This window comes from Galeopterus variegatus, unplaced genomic scaffold (assembly GCF_000696425.1).
Source record: "Galeopterus variegatus unplaced genomic scaffold, G_variegatus-3.0.2 Scaffold160, whole genome shotgun sequence".
Classification (NCBI taxonomy): domain Eukaryota; kingdom Metazoa; phylum Chordata; class Mammalia; order Dermoptera; family Cynocephalidae; genus Galeopterus; species Galeopterus variegatus.
In genome coordinates, this window is record NW_007726271.1 from 548,008 (window position 1) to 565,780 (window position 17,773).

The 17,773-nt window shown below is 36.4% G+C and overlaps 1 protein-coding gene across 1 annotated transcript in view; it reads right to left on the minus strand.

Annotated features, from left to right (window-relative positions):
• Positions 1-1,131: 1,131 nt before the first annotated feature.
• The window catches only part of FARSB (phenylalanyl-tRNA synthetase, beta subunit), a 75,699-nt gene continuing 59,057 nt past the window's right edge, over positions 1,132-17,773 (minus strand). Inside the window, exon 17 of the mRNA XM_008593614.1 lies at positions 1,132-1,736. Coding sequence (XP_008591836.1) covers positions 1,585-1,736 — 152 coding nt within the window. The 3' untranslated portion in view covers positions 1,132-1,584. The remainder of the gene's footprint in view (positions 1,737-17,773) is intronic.

A 17,773-nucleotide genomic window follows, 5' to 3' on the forward strand; every position in this document is an offset into this window, starting at 1 on the left:
AGCATCTCTTCATGTGCCTATTGTCCATTCATATATCTTCTTTTGGGAAATGTTTGTTCAACTTTTTTGTCCATTAAAAAAAAAATACGTTGTTTTCTTATTATTAAATTTTAAGGAATCTTTATGTATGTTGGATATAAGCCCTTTGATATGCATTACTTCTTAAGGGCATATCTCACTTCATTTAAAAAATATTGTTTTTTTTTTTTTTCCTTTTTTGTCTTTTTTCGTGACCGGCAACGGATCGCAACCCTCAGTGTCGCGCCCGTACCGGACCAGGACCGGCAACGGGATTGCAACCCTCAGTGTTGCCCCCGCACCTCGCTCAGCCAGTGAGCGGCCGGTCTGTATGTGGGATCCAAACCCTCGGCGGGAGCGCTGCCACGCTTCCCAAGCGGCGCACTGTAGCAGTGCGCCACCGGGCCGGCCCCTAAAAAATATTGTAAGGATCTGCTTACAACAGAGCTGGGAAAAATTAGATGGAAATGTGTATGTTCACAAATCTTTCTAAGTGAAACATTACTGTCCTGATTCAAGGCTGTAATATGGTTGGGTTTTTTCTTAGTAGTTGGCTCAGCAAAAGATCCATGAATATAATTCTTGTCTCACTATCTTTGTTAGCTATTTCTTATCTCAGTAGTAACGGGGAAGTTCTCTCAAACATTAGACCAAGCTTCTTTCAAGAAATGGCACCTATTTCAGGAGATAGGTTCTAGATTGAAGTATAAAAAAAAATTAGATTGTAAGACAAGGATGGCTGGCAGAAACTTAGCTTCCCAGAAGCAGAAATTTAATACCTCCCTATAAAGTAAGACAGAAACTAAAAGCTCAACTAAGTATTTAAAAACCATGATTTTATAACAGACCAATTACAGTAATATGTATAGCCTAGGGCAAAAATAAGTTTTTCATTGTTTCCTAATGTCCATATTGCACTGATATCAACATTGTCCATTGTAACTCTTCTAGCAGAACAGATCTGTTGCATGTACTCTATCTAGAAGTATCAGAGATAGAGTAAAAATACCTGCGCACCTTCAAATATTTTGAATAATTGTGATACAGGTTCTTCTTTTACTTTAAAATGACTTCAAAAGCCATAACTGCTAGACCATAATTGATTCTTAGAAATTTTCTTAAAATACTGTTATTTTATTGTTTTCCAATGATGAATACATGTCAAATGTAGAGAAGCTAAAACCCTTAGTTATCTCACACTTGGGCAACATGCATGCTAATCAATTATCTTGTTTCATCAAAAAGGAAAACATCAGTAAGGAAATAAGATGCTCTGATGTCTGAGGAGCTTTCAGAACTGCTCCTGCACACTGCTAGTGCATTTCTCTGGCACTCCACAGGGTTTTTACACAACAATGCAGGTTCATACACAGACACCACATTCATATATTGCACAAGCAGGCCTAATCAGGGAAAGGGTAATGTCTACCCACAGAGACAGACAGTGAATTCTACTTTATTAAACATTAAAGCACAAATGGATGTTCCCTGCAGAGGAGGACTAAAGGACACCAGGGAAGGAGAAAGGGATGCTCAGGAAGAGAATCACACAACAGAGACCCATCTTCACAAAAAGGGCTCGACATTGATTTCGAGGGAGGAGCAGGGCATGGTCAACTCAAATTTGGTGATAACATCAGGATGAAGGACCCCGAGCTTCCCGATGCTTTGACCCTTGGCAAATATCTCAGCACATCGCCCTGGGAAGAAAGCAGGGCCTGAAAAAGAGAGAGAGAAAAATCAGTGTTTCTTCTGGCAAAAATGTCAATAGACATAACAGTAAAAGCCGGTAATCAACTTTAAAAATAACTATTCTACTTTAAACCACTGGCTATGAAGAGAGTGTTTCCTCACATTTTCTAGTATTAAAAAGAAGTATTTGCTATTACACCAAGAAACTCTTGCCAGGAAAAAATTAGGGGCATATATGACAACAAGGGCCCCATATTGTTGATCCCCAGGCTCCACGCAGGGAGGATGAAATGAAGGAGGCTGACGAAGCACAGACAGGAGAGGTCTTAGGAGAACTCTTCCCACACTTGGAACTGGTCCTCAGAAGGACAAAGGAAAAGAATGAAATGTAAAACTGACGAACTTGCATGGGAAGAACCTTTGTGAAACAGGTTTTTCCATGGTGATACTTGCTGGTAAGAAGTCTACCCTGAATTCATTACTCTTCACAATGTCACTCTTTTCCACCTTATTTCACAGAGAAACCCAAGCTGCCATGTCACTGGCAAGCTGCAGGGAACCGCACATCTCATTACAGGCCTTGTTATCAGAAAGCGACCCCTGTTCCTCTCTGAAAAGAGCTTTCTAAGCAGCTTGAAAGTCTGGGTTGATCCCTGATTTATTGCAAGACAGGCAGAAAGTTCTCTCTTCATCCGGGTGCTGATGCACGGATACGGCTTACCAAACCAGTAACAATTCTTGAGGGTTAAAGAGCTAAAAGCAAACAAACATGTAGGCCCACTCCATAATCACTAAATTACTGGTGTCACAGGAGTTTGTCAGTGCTCTGTACTCTACCAAAGTTTAAAAAAAATGCTGACTCATTTCTCTCACTACCAACTTGAAAAGGGATCAGGCCCACAGCTCCTGACTGATTCAACCAAAACATTTACTGGCATGAACTATAAATACCCAGCAGAGCTGGGCTGCAAGCCTCCAGCCTGCCACTTCAGAGTGAGTGTATTATTTATGAAAGAGTAAACTGCTGAGTCTCTTCTAAGGGCTCCAAGGTCAGCATAATTAAGAAATGCAGAAGTGGGCTAGAGAGGAGGGGAACCTGCTACTGTAAAGCTAGAACCATAGAGACATAGGACAATTACATGTATTTCCCAATCATCATAGAAGGATGTTTGTTTATATTTCTGGGGAAAGACATGAAAATCATTTTTAATTGTCATTCTTAAATAATACTAAAGCAACCTGATTGAAATATAAGGTGGCCTGTTTTTCACATCTCTCCAAACCAAATAATTCTGCTTTATTGTCTATTAAAGCAAGAATTTCATTGAATTGCATTTAAGGATTTGGCTCTGTGTCACTAACCCACATTTGGTGAGAGGAGTAAGGAGGAAATTAAATAAAATAATGCTGAAACCAAACTGGACTGATATGGAGAGCCATTAGTAAGAATATCACTAAATGTGATAAAGATGGCATATTTTAACTCTGTCAAAATTAAAACAACCTAAAAGACAAAACTAGCTGGTTGGTTAGAGTGTGGTGCTGATAACTCCAAGGTACAGGGTTTGACCCCTGTACCAGCCAGCCACCAAATTAAAAAAAAAAAAAAGACAAAACTACCTCCCACACCTCCCAAAAAATTTTTAAAAAGAAAAGAAATCTTTAAATGACAAATAATCAAGAATCATAGAACTGTAAGTATTGCTGAGGATTATTTATTACATCACCTGCACCCCTTTATACAAAACTATATCTGAATACACCTAAACTATCTTAAAGACACTAGCCTATTTTTAAAGGCCACTCATAAAGGAAATGTTCAAAGCCTTCCCTGATAACCTCGCTATGTTGAAAAATCCTCACTCTTACCACAGTGAGGCTGGCCAGTTAGCTGAGTTGATTAGAGCATAGTGCTGATAACACCAAGGTCCAGGGTTCAATCCCTGTACCAGCCAGCTGCCAAAAAAAAAAAAAAGAAAGAAAGAAAACAAAAATCCTTCCTTTTATCTATCTTCAATTCCAATTTGATTGGATTCATTTTTACTGAAGCATAAAACCAAACTCTTTTAGAATCTAAGCCAGATGTGCTAGCTCTGACAATGTTAGCAAAATAAAGCCTAAGAGATAAGAACTTAGAATTTTTACTTCATAAAACAATTTTTTTGAATCAGCACATTTTAGCAAAATTTAGTTATATTCTTCTGCAGTTGCCAGCTCTACCTCTCTCCAAAAGTTTGGGTCAAACTTTTACCTTAGCTCATTAATAAGCTAGATACTTGGTCAAATGAAAACATTTACATCACTAAATACAGCTTTCTCCCTTTCCAAAGAAAAGCAAAGATAAGTGAAATTCACATTATGCTTTATTTAAAACATATGAGAGTATTGTAAGTAACAGTATTTAGCAGTAGATGGTATTCTGGATGATGAGTATAAGAATATTCTAAGTGATACAGATACTAAAAGCCCTCACCCAGCACATGGACCCCTCCGAGTCACTACAGCAGTACAAACTGTTCCTAGTTCAGAGGCCTTCACTGTCTCCCAGTGGAGCTGCCCTTTCATCCAGTACTAATCCTCCCCTCCCCACCCACATGTAAAAATTAAGCCAAATAATGGGATTTCTATATAAACTTCACTTTGCTGAAAACTTCACACTTTAACCTGTGATGACAATTTTAACTTTTCTTACCATTTTTCATTTCTAACAAGGTCAGATTCTGATGTAAACAGTTCTTATGATTTTCTAATTGACTCCTCTGTTCAGTTAGAGCAAGGCTGAAGTTTTGTCCTCCATGTACACAAATTGAGAGGCACACAAACAGGGACTTCAAGTTAACAAAGGGTACAGAGAGAACCTAAAACATGTGCCACTTGACTGATATTACATGTAAACTAGAAATACTGAAAGAAAACTTAAAATTACTAAAATTTAAGTACTTAGTGCTTTTTAAAACTTTTATGGTACAAACCAAACTATGCAGGCAGAAGTGAATCATGTAACTGCTTCACTACCAAAATGAAGGGGACACACCCCACTAAGGCAGCAATTAGGTCAGACAGCTCAAAGGTGAGAGCATCTCCACTGTCGGCAGAAAGAGGGTAGTTTAGCTCTGCAACTCAGGCAGATCAATGCGATCGTAACACTCTAACTAGAACTAATGCATCTTAAACTGGAGTCTTTCCAGAAATAAAAGAAGTCAATCTGAATGGAACTAAATATGGGTCTAGGCTTGTGAAAAATCAGACCTGGATGGTAGCTAAAGGCTACTTATACTGCATCAACAAACAAAAACATACTTTTGGAGAAAGGGCACCAAGCTGTGTATAGAGACATAAAGTTCAAGGAAAATCATATTGCCTTGTGGATGGGAATTCTAAAATTCAAATTCTACAAGGTACATTAGTTTTCTTTTATTCATGTATTTAAGCCCAAACAGAGTTCCCTAATTTACTGGTGCATCAAGATGCATAAATATTACAATTTTCAACCTAAAATGCTCCCGAACAAAGAGCCTCTCAGCCCACTTTTCCACCTAGTTCCTTACACTGATTAAACTCTCAGCTTTGCTGGTATCCATCACAGTAAAACAGCTTCCGTTGTAAAAAAGATATTGGGAAAGTAGTGTTCTCTGTTGAAATACATGACGAAGCCCAGACAAAAGAAACATCAGTTAAGCAAAAATAAGAATTTAATTTCCAAAACTTACTGGGGTGTAAGTAAGTTCCTTAATTAAGGCCTTTCTTTGTAGCATCTCGAGGTCTGTAATTGTCTCTCTGTGCTTAAATAGCAGGACCACTCTGAGGACCTTGGGGGTAATTCCTGGGCCCTTAATCCAGCACAGCACCCAGTCTTTAGCACATTTTCTGGCTAATTGACCATCAAAGAATTTGTGAGCTCCCTCTCTTGCTCATTGCCAAAAACCTTTCACAGTTTCTTTTTGCCCCCATCTTTTTTTTTATTTTAGAGTAATATTATAGCCCCAAAGTTTGACTAAGCTTTATAAAGAGTCATTCCTATAATTTTATGAAGAAACGGAAGTAGAAGCCTAAGGCAGTAACTGAGCAGACCCCTGATCTGAGAGCGTCGGACAGTGTTACCAAGCATGAAGCTCTTAATTCCTAATCTTAAACCCCCTGCTACTGGCAATATTCAACTCATTCATTTGGTATTTTACTTAGCCCATCTCTAAAAAAATCATCTACTCATACAATTTTACTTTTCCCTTTCTTCACATTCCTAATGCTTGTTTTGAGGTTTAAACCCATATATTGAAACTGTTTGCAATCTGGTACTTTATTACCCAAATTTTCTACAATAAAAAGATAAAAACAAAATACAAGGGGGACAGGCAACACTGGAAAAGGGATGTCCATATATAACAAATGCATAGTAAACAGCAAAAATTGTCATTGTGAGCTTTCACCATACATGGACTCCCAAATTCAGGGACAAAATACAAAATGCAGAATTATATAAATACTGTAAGCCATTGGGCCAACTGAATGTATTTTAAATGTGTTCTAAATGACTAATTATGTACAAAGGGGAGAAGGGAGGACTAATCATTTAGCAGGCAGACTCTAGGGCTACCACATACCCAAACCCTTCCCAACTCCATAAAGGACAAAAAAAAAAATTCCTAGTGTTCCATTTTGGAGTGAAATTGACAGTGTGGGTGACAGAGTGAAGACTGGAATGGGGCTGACACCATCATTTCCTATATATGCCTTTCTCCTGGTTTCCTACCAGTTTTTCTGAGAATGTAGTAACAGTAATTGTCTAACTCTGCTGCCAGCACATCAGTATCACCTTCCATTCCTAAATAATATTGACTTAAAAGAAGAGAGAAGACAGAGTATAAGACCTTAAACTGAACATACACTTATACCATACACGTGAGCTTACTATTATTCTTGAGGGTAGCTGTCTTCAAAGTACTAGAACTAGCAGTTTTTTGAGGGCACCAATGCATTTGCACAAATGACAGAGAACCCAAGGGGGAAAACGGTATAATGTACATAAAACATTAACTTATAAAAGGAAAGGAAACAGCTTTGGAATACGAAGAGGAAAAATATCACTACCAAGATATAAACACAAAAATGCTTTTTCAGAGCCTAGTACACTTGAGAGAAAATGTCTCTGCAAAAAACATTTAATTTGTAAGTGGAGATAATTTCCATCTGGTAATATAAAACACCCATTTCCCCCCAGATGTATACAATTCTTCACCTTGCATTTGAAGTGAAATATTTATGGCACCTAAAATCTGTAAAGAGAGAGAAAGCTTAATCCCTTGAGTTTAATGGCCATCTTTCATCCCTTTCTGAAGATCAAAAGAAAGAAAAACCCCTTACACAACTTTACAGTGCTAATCCCAACACACCTGCAGACATCATTAACTCTCAGAGAGAAGGCAACTGGACGTGTGGGAAGAACTGGGACCTACTTAACCCCACAGCATGGAACTCGAAGAGGGAGCCCGTGTTGCTACAACCTTCTATCAAGACAGGGCATGGCAAACTCTGCATTACAAATGAGAACAGGATCCTGTGGGCTTTACTCTTCAAAAGAAATCAGCAAAGCCCAGACTACCTAGTCTTCTAACTAATGGAGAAATATCTTCAAAAATAAACCATCTTTTATAAATCACCACAATATCCTTATGACTATATATTAAGAATCATTACTCCAAAATTTCCACCTTAATTTGTGCAAATTTATCATTTATTTCCATGGTTGTGACTTTCTAACATTTCTTATGAAAAATTTAGTTAACTGGTAAAGCAAATACTAAATGATTAAATAGAAAATGCTAGGGAAACATAAGATCTACTAAAGCCTAAATATATACATGCTCATTTCAAAAACTGAAGGAGGTCAGAATGCTGGAAGAGCTTACAAGTGACCTGTTTAATTGCAATTTTTAATCAGTCTCAAATTAATTTGTGTAAAATAAAAGGATTTTAAACTCTAAGTTAAAAAGTACTCTCGCTGTCTGTTTTGAAAACTCCTGTTCCTAAATAATGCCATCATCCTACATTTGTCTGACGCTCAAATACTCAGGTCATTTCCCCCCAAATTTTCACATTTCTTCAATACCCTCCCATAGGATATATTTAGAATAACAACTTCGAAAATAAAAGCTATGTATCACCCTGCCTTCCTGGGCAAGCAAATGGTTTTTTCTAGTCTTTCACCTGACAAAAACCTTTAAGGGGATGATTTCTCAAACTAAATAGGGACAACTTATTACTTCTTCTACAATCACAGTAAATAATAATAATAATAATAAGGATGATAATAGAAAGACTGTGGTAGGGCTAATTAAGGAAATAATGAAAATGTTGAATATATGTGATTATATCCATAATTTCACAATTAGTTAGCTTACTTACTTGAGACCTTTGGCTAACTTCAAACAAACATAACTTAAAATACTTAATTATGACAGATGTGTTTTAGTTTCAGAATTAGATTTCAGTAGAAAAGTAGGGCATGTAGAAGAAAAAGAAAAGAACAATAAAAGTGAAAAAAACACAATGCCTGCCCAGCTTTCTGCTCATTTCCTCCCATCCCCAGTAAACACAGTGAACGGATCCCAGCAGTGCCCAGGCCAACCCCCTTGTGGGACAGGCAAGTTACAGATGGGAAAAAGCGACGCACAAGGAGATTAGGAGACTTGCCCAAGGCAAGTAGCAGTGTAGGCTAGAGCAAGCTAAAGGGGAAGAAGGGATACTGGAATGACCCCTCTTTGTGTATGGCCCACAAACACACAGGACTTATAGCATAATGTTTTTAAACTTTTGGTCAAGCTGTCCATTTCATGTTTGCAAACTTCTTCTGGTTTAAAATTAAACAAATAAACAAAACTTAATAGGAAAGTAAAAAGACTGACTGACAGTTTGTCACCTCTAACCTTACTTGGCACCCAAGCAGGCTCTGCAATATTGCTAACACAACATAATACTGAAAAAACCTGGAGCCTTTCAGGGAAACCAGAAATGTATTTTTTAAAAATCCCAAATAACACAGGCACCCTTAAAGAATAAACTCCAGATCTGAAACAAGACTAGAATTATTTGAGCTGATAAATAAGTACTACAGTGACACCACCTAAAAGGTAAAACAGGCAAAGAAAAAGAGCTGAAATGTTGGAATCTGTGGCACAGTCTGCTTCTGAATTTAAACTCCTGCACAATCTTAAAACTGGAAATGACCTTGGAGGCAATCCTGTTCTTTCCCTTATTTGACATATGAGAAATGGATACCAAAAAGGTTAAGAAACCATACAGCCAGGTAACGGCAGAGTTGAGATTAGAACCGAGGTCTTCTTGAATCTGAAATCCTAGTCTGCGACTCTTTTATACAATGCTGCTTTTCTGAGGGCAGACCTAGTATCTCCTCTGACTTTCCTCTGGGGAGTGATTTGCCCATTCCAAAATACTTGCACAAATTCTTACATCTGCTTCTCCCAACAACCCTATGGTGAAGATAGGACAGATATTATCATTCCCATTTTACAGATGAAGAAACTGGCACAAAGGGATTAAGTCCTTAATCATGTGGGTTAAAGTGACATCAGTGCTATTTTTACTATGCCACAGTTGACTATCATGTATCATAGGGTTTAACAAACACTGTATTCTTTCCTTTTGTTATAATTAGTGTCCATACCACCTTGGGATCATCAACTTAGTTTATATTCACATATCTAAAAATGTCTAAAGACATTTTTATCACATTCCACTATATTTATATATCATAATTTGCCAAATTATTCTTTAAATATTTTATATTACTTTTTTGCTCTTTCTTGAATTATTTCCCTTTTCCAAAAGTAGTACTACACAAGTAAAAAAAACAATGAATCATCATATAGTTCATTACATATTAAACTGTTAAACAGACTTCCAGCAGTGGTAAGAGCAATGAACCAAGAACTTAATATAAGATTATATTGACTTCATCTTGTATAATACAGATAAAAAATCTTTCTCTTCCAGGTGAGTGCCAAAGTATTAGTAACTCTGAAGGAGAAAAAAGGCCCTGGGTCCTGGAGAGGGAGGAACAGAAGACAGTACAACTAAGACACAAAACACCTGCAAGATGGGACGAGCTGGGGTTCTGAAGACAAGCTGCCAACCTCACATTTGGCCTAAAACAATCCTCAGCGGGGAGATCATGTTCCTGACTCATAACCCAAGTGAGCCGGCTCTGAAGAATCTCCAGGAGGGGTGATAGTTTGCTCAAGTTGTATATGTGAACGACAGCATTCACTACCCAAGCAGGTCAAGATTAGGCCAGAGCTATTCAATACTAGTGGAAAACAAACTCACTTATCAAAATCAAAACCACAACTGGGACCCCAATGAAGTTAACAGCAGGCCTATCATTTATATAAAATTATTGGGAATATTTTAAGTGAATGTCAATCTGTTGAATTTCTGGAATGATGTAACATAAAGAGAAAGGAGTCTTTCCAAACAAAGCATAATGTCGGCTCTGAGAGGGGAAGAAATGTGCTAGCAGATGAAATAAACCCTAGAGAAGACAGATATCTAATGAATGTTCAATTAAGTTTCTACATCCCCACTGCACCAAAAGTCCACAGTAAAATATATATTTCTAAATATTAAACAAAGCAGATTATGGATAAATATAATATTTTTAAAAATTAGAGTAAGCATTAATCATTAGAGGTTTCTAGAATCTTGCTCGTTAAAAAGTAAATAATGGGAAAATGTTTATGGAAAAGTGATTTTTTTAACAACATTCTAATTTCCTAGATAAATTGTAGCAGATGATAAGTTATTAGTTTCTGAGCAGTGGGAGTTACTAAACTGAACTATGCCTTTGGTTCAATTAAGCAAAGAGGGAACAAAACAGAGACTGAGAAAAGGATATTGGCATCCAATAGAACGACTTCATTATTCTGAGGAGATAAATCACAGAAGCAAAATTAGAAGAAAAAAAAAATGTTGCCCCCAAATAAATCACTCTTAACAAAGCCCTTGGATAGGAAACCTGATTATTGAGAGCAAAGTGCTCTGAAAAGATGGTAGGCACCAACATTTTCTCCAGTACCAGTGTAAATCAGATCGTAAAGTACCACTCCCTCAGTTGAGAGCATGGAGAAGGTAAACACACCACTCCCCTCCCCACACACGTTTATATTTATAAAACAAACTACAGAAGGATAAACTGAAAACTAATAAAATTTATAATCTACAGAAGCAGGGAGGGAATGGTGTGGAGGATGGAACAGAAGTGGAAGCCAGAATTCTCTAAATATACTTTATTTTGTAGGCCGTAAGAACTGAAGATAAATCATAAACTGTTTTTGGTAATTATATTGTTACTGATATACTGGTGTATTTATTTTAAAATTATGACAGACAGATAAACAGAGCAAGCAAATAAGTAATAATGTAAATTCATGAGGAACCAAGATTTTCAAAGTAAAGAAAAAGAGCTATAAATATTAAGTGAAATATCTCACATAAAAATCCTCAAATCCTGAATATGAATTGGAAATGTCCACATGAACTCAATATTTTTTCTTTAAAAAAAAAAAAAAAGTTTCCTGCAGCTTTGCATACTAAAAAGTCCTAGAAACCATGACTCATTCAGTAGCCATGAGCAACTTTAACACTCAGATTGTGACCTAAATTTGATTTCTCACTAAAAGGAACCAGGGCCACTTGGAAATATGGCTGATTCCAGTTCTGAGCCAGAAACTGTGTAAGATGAGCCTAGAAATGTATTTCCTACATTACCATCTCCTTCTAAAGAAGTCCCACTATATGCAATTATTTTCTCTTTTTCATTTTAACAATACCCTCTCTACTGACAAAGGCTTTTTAAGACTTGAAATAAAAAGTCTTTTTCTCCTTCTCTTCGAGAACAGTTCAGCCCCAAAGAGGCTAAGACAGAAATCTCCACCCCCAGATCAGGGAGAGAAAGCCGACATAGGGTGTCAGAGCTCAAGGGGGACGGGAGCCATCCAAAAGTGAGCAGGGACATCCCTGCAGGGGCAGTCAGAATCTCGGAGTGATGAGTAGGGCAAACATGCAGGGGAGAAGATGGCGACAAAGAAGAGAGTTTAGTTACAGACAGGGGCATTGGTCATCAAAGAAATAAATAATGGAAGCCAGGTTTCCCACTGTTGGAGAAAAGAGGTACAGATATGAACTGGGATTGTAATGGGTTAAAATACATTGAGTAATGAGTTCATACTGACATAAATAAATAAATAGGAAGACTGACTAGGAACAGTATATTTACATAATTTCAAAGTTCTTACCCACGAAATATTTATTAATTATAATGGAAAAAAGAATAACTTTACAGTAAAGAAGCTTGGTAGACACCACCTTAATCAAATGACTAAAGTGAAGATTATCAGTTATAGAGTAAATGAAAATTGTGTGCCGTTTGGTAGGATGCACTGAGAAGTTAGCACTACTTTTGGGACATGCCTCAAAACATGCCTAACCTGAATCCACAGTAATGAAGAAACAACACAAACCAAACATGAGGAATACACTAGAAAATAAGTGGGCTGTCATCTTTGAAAGCGTCAAGGTCATGAAAGTCAAGGGAAGACTATTCTAGAAGTCTCAGGAAGGAGACTAATGAGACATGACAGCTAAAGGGAACGAGTGATTCTTTGCTATAATAGACAACTGATAAAACTCGCATAGGGTCTAAGGATTAAATGGTGGTTAACATTAACATCAATGTTAATCTCCTGAATTTGATGATTATCATCGTGATTATATTAATGTCCTTGTTTGTAGAAAATAAAATACACACTAAAGTATTCAGGGGTAATGAGACATCAGGTTGGCAATTTACTTTCAAATCATTCAGAAAAAGTTCTTTGAATTGCACTTACGATATTAAAAATAAATTTTTGATTCTTTTAAAATAAAAAAGTAACATAAAATGGGAGCTTCAGTTATACAAGTTACTTAAAGGGACTTTCCTTCCAATCCCTGCCCCCCCCCCCTTTTTTTAACAATTATTGTCCCAGTCCTACACCTCGAAAGAAAAGGAAATACTAAATGTGAGTATATCAAGAGGGAAAGAACATTTTGAATACAGATAAATTCAATAAACTCATTTGCTTGAACACATCTACTTAAAAAGAAATGAATTACCCCCAATTATACTCTTAAGGCCACTCCAATAGATTAAAGAAGTTGTTTCCTTCCTTAAGATCTATCTAGCCATCTACCTACCTGAATACATACATACACATACTTTTTCTCTATTACAGTGTTTCCTGCTATTTTGGGCAATGCAACACCCTATCATTTTTTTCATTTTGTTAACTTACCCTGACAATGTACAGATATCATACACTGAGTGATTAAGATAGTAGTGTAAGAGAATTTTAGAAACTTGTAAGACAGACAAAAAAAAAACACTGCTTTATCATATCACTTTCAAATTACCCAAGAGAACTTAAGAAATATGAGCTGAATCATCAGTGTTTTGGCAGACTTTCCTTTTTAAATCAGTGTTCATGAAAAATAATTACTTTTAACTTTCTACTATCCAAAAGTGTCAGATGCTCTGAAGTACCTGGTGTTCCCATGCAACTGGAGCTAGAGAACATCTCAAACCTGACATCTAATTGCTGACTTATGAGTAGCTGGGTAGATATCAATCATTTCCAGACTCACAATGTACCACCTCTATGTGATATGATGACTTTGTATTACTAAAATTTTAGATTCTCCTAATCATGGCACGTAAAAGAAAAGCAATTGAAAGTAAGCTGTAAAGAAAAGAGTAAAAATGTCTAATCATCATCACTACAGCATTTATAAACTTCCTGATTCTCTGTAAGTTTCAAACTTTTTTTAAAGACAGGGAACCCTCTGTTCAAATCTTATTTGGAAGTATGTAAACTTTTTTTTTTAAGTAGCTTATAATGTAAGTGGGAACCCAGAAGACATTTTAAAAGCCGGTCCTCTATTATGTATTCCCTGGGAATGGCCAATGTCTTCGCTGGCTGTAAAAATGCAAACTGCCAATGGTTATTAACAATAGCCTTAAAGGCAATAAGACACAAGTGTGTCCAGGAAATCACTGCATATGTGTGCAAGAGAGAGCCAAATGAATGTGTTCAAAAGTAAAGGATTACAACAACTGGGGGAGTGGGGAGAAAATAATTGAGACTGAATGATTTACTAAGACTTCATTTTAAAATGACTTAGAAGAAGTTAGCTTGAAACTTGATTTGGTTATCTTAGAACTGGGTAGCATCTTAATACTGCCAAGGAGTTCAGATAGGTAGAAATTAAAATATAACTTGTAAGTTAGGATCAGTTTCATTCTTGAGAAAGAAAACCCCAAATAGCAATGGCTTAAGCAAGATGAAAGTTTTTTTCTGTCATACCAAAGCCATAGTAAGTGCTCCAGGGAAATAAGGCCTTTATTCTGAGTGGCCATGTGCTCAGCAGAACACTCCACATTTATCATCCCTACCTAGGGATTTATTCATATGTTTATCTACTTTTCCATCCACCCATCTATCCATCCTGTTAGTCCTTCTGGATTAAAGCTGGACTGGCCACTTAGAGGGGTGACAGTTAGCTTACCAGAACACATCATTCACTAGGAATTCACAGGACAGTGGTTCTTAACCAATATGCTGCAGCACACAGCAATTTGCCCAAACCAGGTGCTGCTAAATGTTGAGCAATGTGTAAAATTACCGCTACCAGTGGGAAGTAAGCTGTCATATCTATAAGATACAATCTGAGTAGTCAAAATCACTCTAAAAGACCTTTAAACTTTCAGAACCTGAGCCCTTGAAAGATTACAATCTGAAAATGATCTTCTTTTACATCTCTTTGTATTTGGGCCATGGCGTCCTCTTCTCCAGGATAGTAGAAGCCAACGTCTAGTTTGTAGGCAGAAAAAAACGGAGTACCATGTGGTAAATAAAATCTCTTTCTTTCTCTATTTGTTCAGTACATATAACTGACTTAAAATAACTCCAAAGCATGTATTCTATTATAGCATGCATTTTCAACAGGGGTGAAAATTGGTTAATGGAGAATGGGAATATATAATAAAAAATATATATTACAATGGTTTGTGGCCCTCCAAAGCTGAGCCCCATACTTAGCAAAAATCTTACTCCTTCCTATTCAGATCCTCTCATTGGATTTTCTTGGGTATCATACAAGCATTGATATGGAAGATATTGCAAATGTTTGCAGGAACAGTGCTAAAAAACTATGGCAATAGATGGCTGTGACTGGAAGACTCTACTAACTGCCTGATCTTGAAGTCACATTGAGAGGTAGCCTGCACATGCCTAAGGGCTGTCATTTGACTGCCGTGTGGATATTGTTTATGTTTAATCCTGAGAGCTTTCATGTGTGGCTTAGACATTGCAAATTAAATAAAAATAGTTTACATTTTATTTTTTAATTCAAAAAGTTATTCAACACATCATTAATTATATCAAGTACTGAAAAAAAAGTTGACAATAAAAAGTTAAAAGTTAAATGCACAAAAATTATTTTTAAGAAGTTAATTTAATTTTTTCAATTGTTTTACTTTTGTGGAAAAATAAGTTTGAATGATTTTTAACATTTTTGATTACTGTAATTATGTATTTATACAAATTTGCTAATTGGTATATAGAATTTGATACACCACAATTTATACAGGTAAATAAATAACATTAAAACTTAATTATAATGTTAAATATTAATAGTTTTTAAATTTAACTTTTAACCTAAAAATTTGTTTAGTCATTGTTAACCCTGCATTGAATAAAAAGAAGCTTTACACTTATTTTTTCTATGTATACAGCACAGCTATACATAAAGTACATAATACATATATAGTATTATCCGTGGTATTAAAATTTCATGGAGGGGCAATTAAGAAAACAACGTCTACAAAAGGTCCTTAGGGAAGAGATAATAAACAAAGGCTGAGAAACCCTGTGTTACAACAATATTTATCAGATGGAATATTGAGCTGACAAAGCCATTCACTGTGGGACTTGATATATTCGAGTACTCCAATTTGCTGAGTACTGAAATGTCAGGTAAGTATCAAAACACCCCCAGCCCGCCAAAAAAAGTTAAGTGAACTTGAGTGGAGAGAACTTTCCCTTGTTCATATAGGAGAGGGTGAGGCAATAACAATAAAAATGCTCAAAAACAAGACCGGGCAAGTGAGTCATGTGACAGTTGCTGAAGCTTTTGTACACACTGGGCCCCTCTGGTATGCTGCTGCTCCAGCTGTGTGATAATTACCGCTCATTTGCTTAATATTGCTTGAGTCTTAAATCCTTCAAAGCAGCTAACAAAAATGGTAGTATTTGAGAGCTTGCCTCAAAGACAAGGTAGAGAACCAGAGGAATAAAGACTGTTTTTACCAGAGTAATAATATCAGTAGTTCAAAAACTTCCAAACACTTTTTTATCCTGATGCCTTAACAGAACAATGTCTTTGTCGATGGTAACTAAATGTGAATGTACTAGACAGATATCCCTTTATCACAGTCCAGAATGTTTTGTAAATCAAATCACAAATTGAACACTTTTACTTCAACAAGTTGTTCAAGAGATATTTTTCTCATATATTTCCAAGCTCATATTACACTAAAAACCAGTGTGACAACCAGAGAAACATCACAATTTCACCCATATTTTTTAGCATCTGAAATCTTTCACAGGTGTCCTGAAAGGGGAAAAAGGTCATGACCTGCAGGTCAAGTCAATGATCATTAGGTGTTACTGTAACAGAAGGTACCTAAATAACCACTATGTGTACATATGGTGTAGGATTAAATGTGCGTATTACTTACAAGATTATTTTTCATTTCACACAAAATAAATTCTGAGCAGCATAAAAACTGGAATTGTCAAAACTAATGGTCTAATACTTCTCTCTCCATCAGGGATCTTGTCTCAAGTTAAATTGAAGTTTTTTGTAGAACACTAAATAATCAAAGCTGAAATAGGTAACAAGCTAAAGGGAGAAAATACCACATGATCAAGTCAATGCAGCCAGTTGCACACAAAGCCCACTACGTTCTACAAGAAATTACTTTTGCCACTGATTTGCCCAGCAACCACATAACTGCTCTAAACACAAAAATGTTGAGAATTTTCCTTGCCCTGAAGTGGTTTGTGAAAAGGATAAATGTATCTTAACATACATAATTTAGTTTGCAACAAACCACAAAAACAAAGGAGAAGAAGCCTGAAAAAGAGTATATACATTACGCTATAATAATCTGATCAAATGCCACTAAAAAATTCTGAGTTTAATGCTTCGAAACCCTTAAAATACTCTGCAGTCTGCTGTAAAAAGTTAAAGGTTCTTTATTTTTTCACTCCACATTGACCTTATTCTCTCATCAACCTGATGTCTGATCTCACTTTATGGTCTTAATTGCAAGGGTGCTCTTATGATTTCAAATGAAAAATATGTAAGAATGAGCGACCATGGCTTTTCACTCTGGCTACAGTCATAGGCTTTATGAGTGTTTCTGCAGACACTTCATCTGCTGCAGAGGGCTGCTGCCTGCATAACAAACAAGGTTAGTCTCCAATGTCAACACAACTCCTTGGGATCTATGCAATGATTAATCATATGAGTTTCCAGATTTCTCTTATAACAGACAGGGCCAAGTCTCTCAAAGTGGAATCAAGTTCTGTTCCACGCCCCACCAAACAAAGCAGTACAAAAGGAAGCTTGGAAGCATACATTAAAAAGGACAGAAAGAAATTAGGTATAACTGCCAATATTACTGACTTCAGCAGGAATCTCTGGTGAACAGACTTAGCTTAATTATAACTGCAAAGCCATCAGGGATTTTTAATTATTAAAAAGTAAACCACATGCCAGAGTAATAGAAGACAACTCAGTAACCAAGAATGGCAGGTAACAGTAGATCTTAATCTGTTTCTACTCTATGATACCATGAAGACCTTTTCTTAAAGAGCAGAAAAATCTGTACATGAAATAGCAATAAATTTAAGGAATGATGTACCTAAACACATCCCAGCAACCA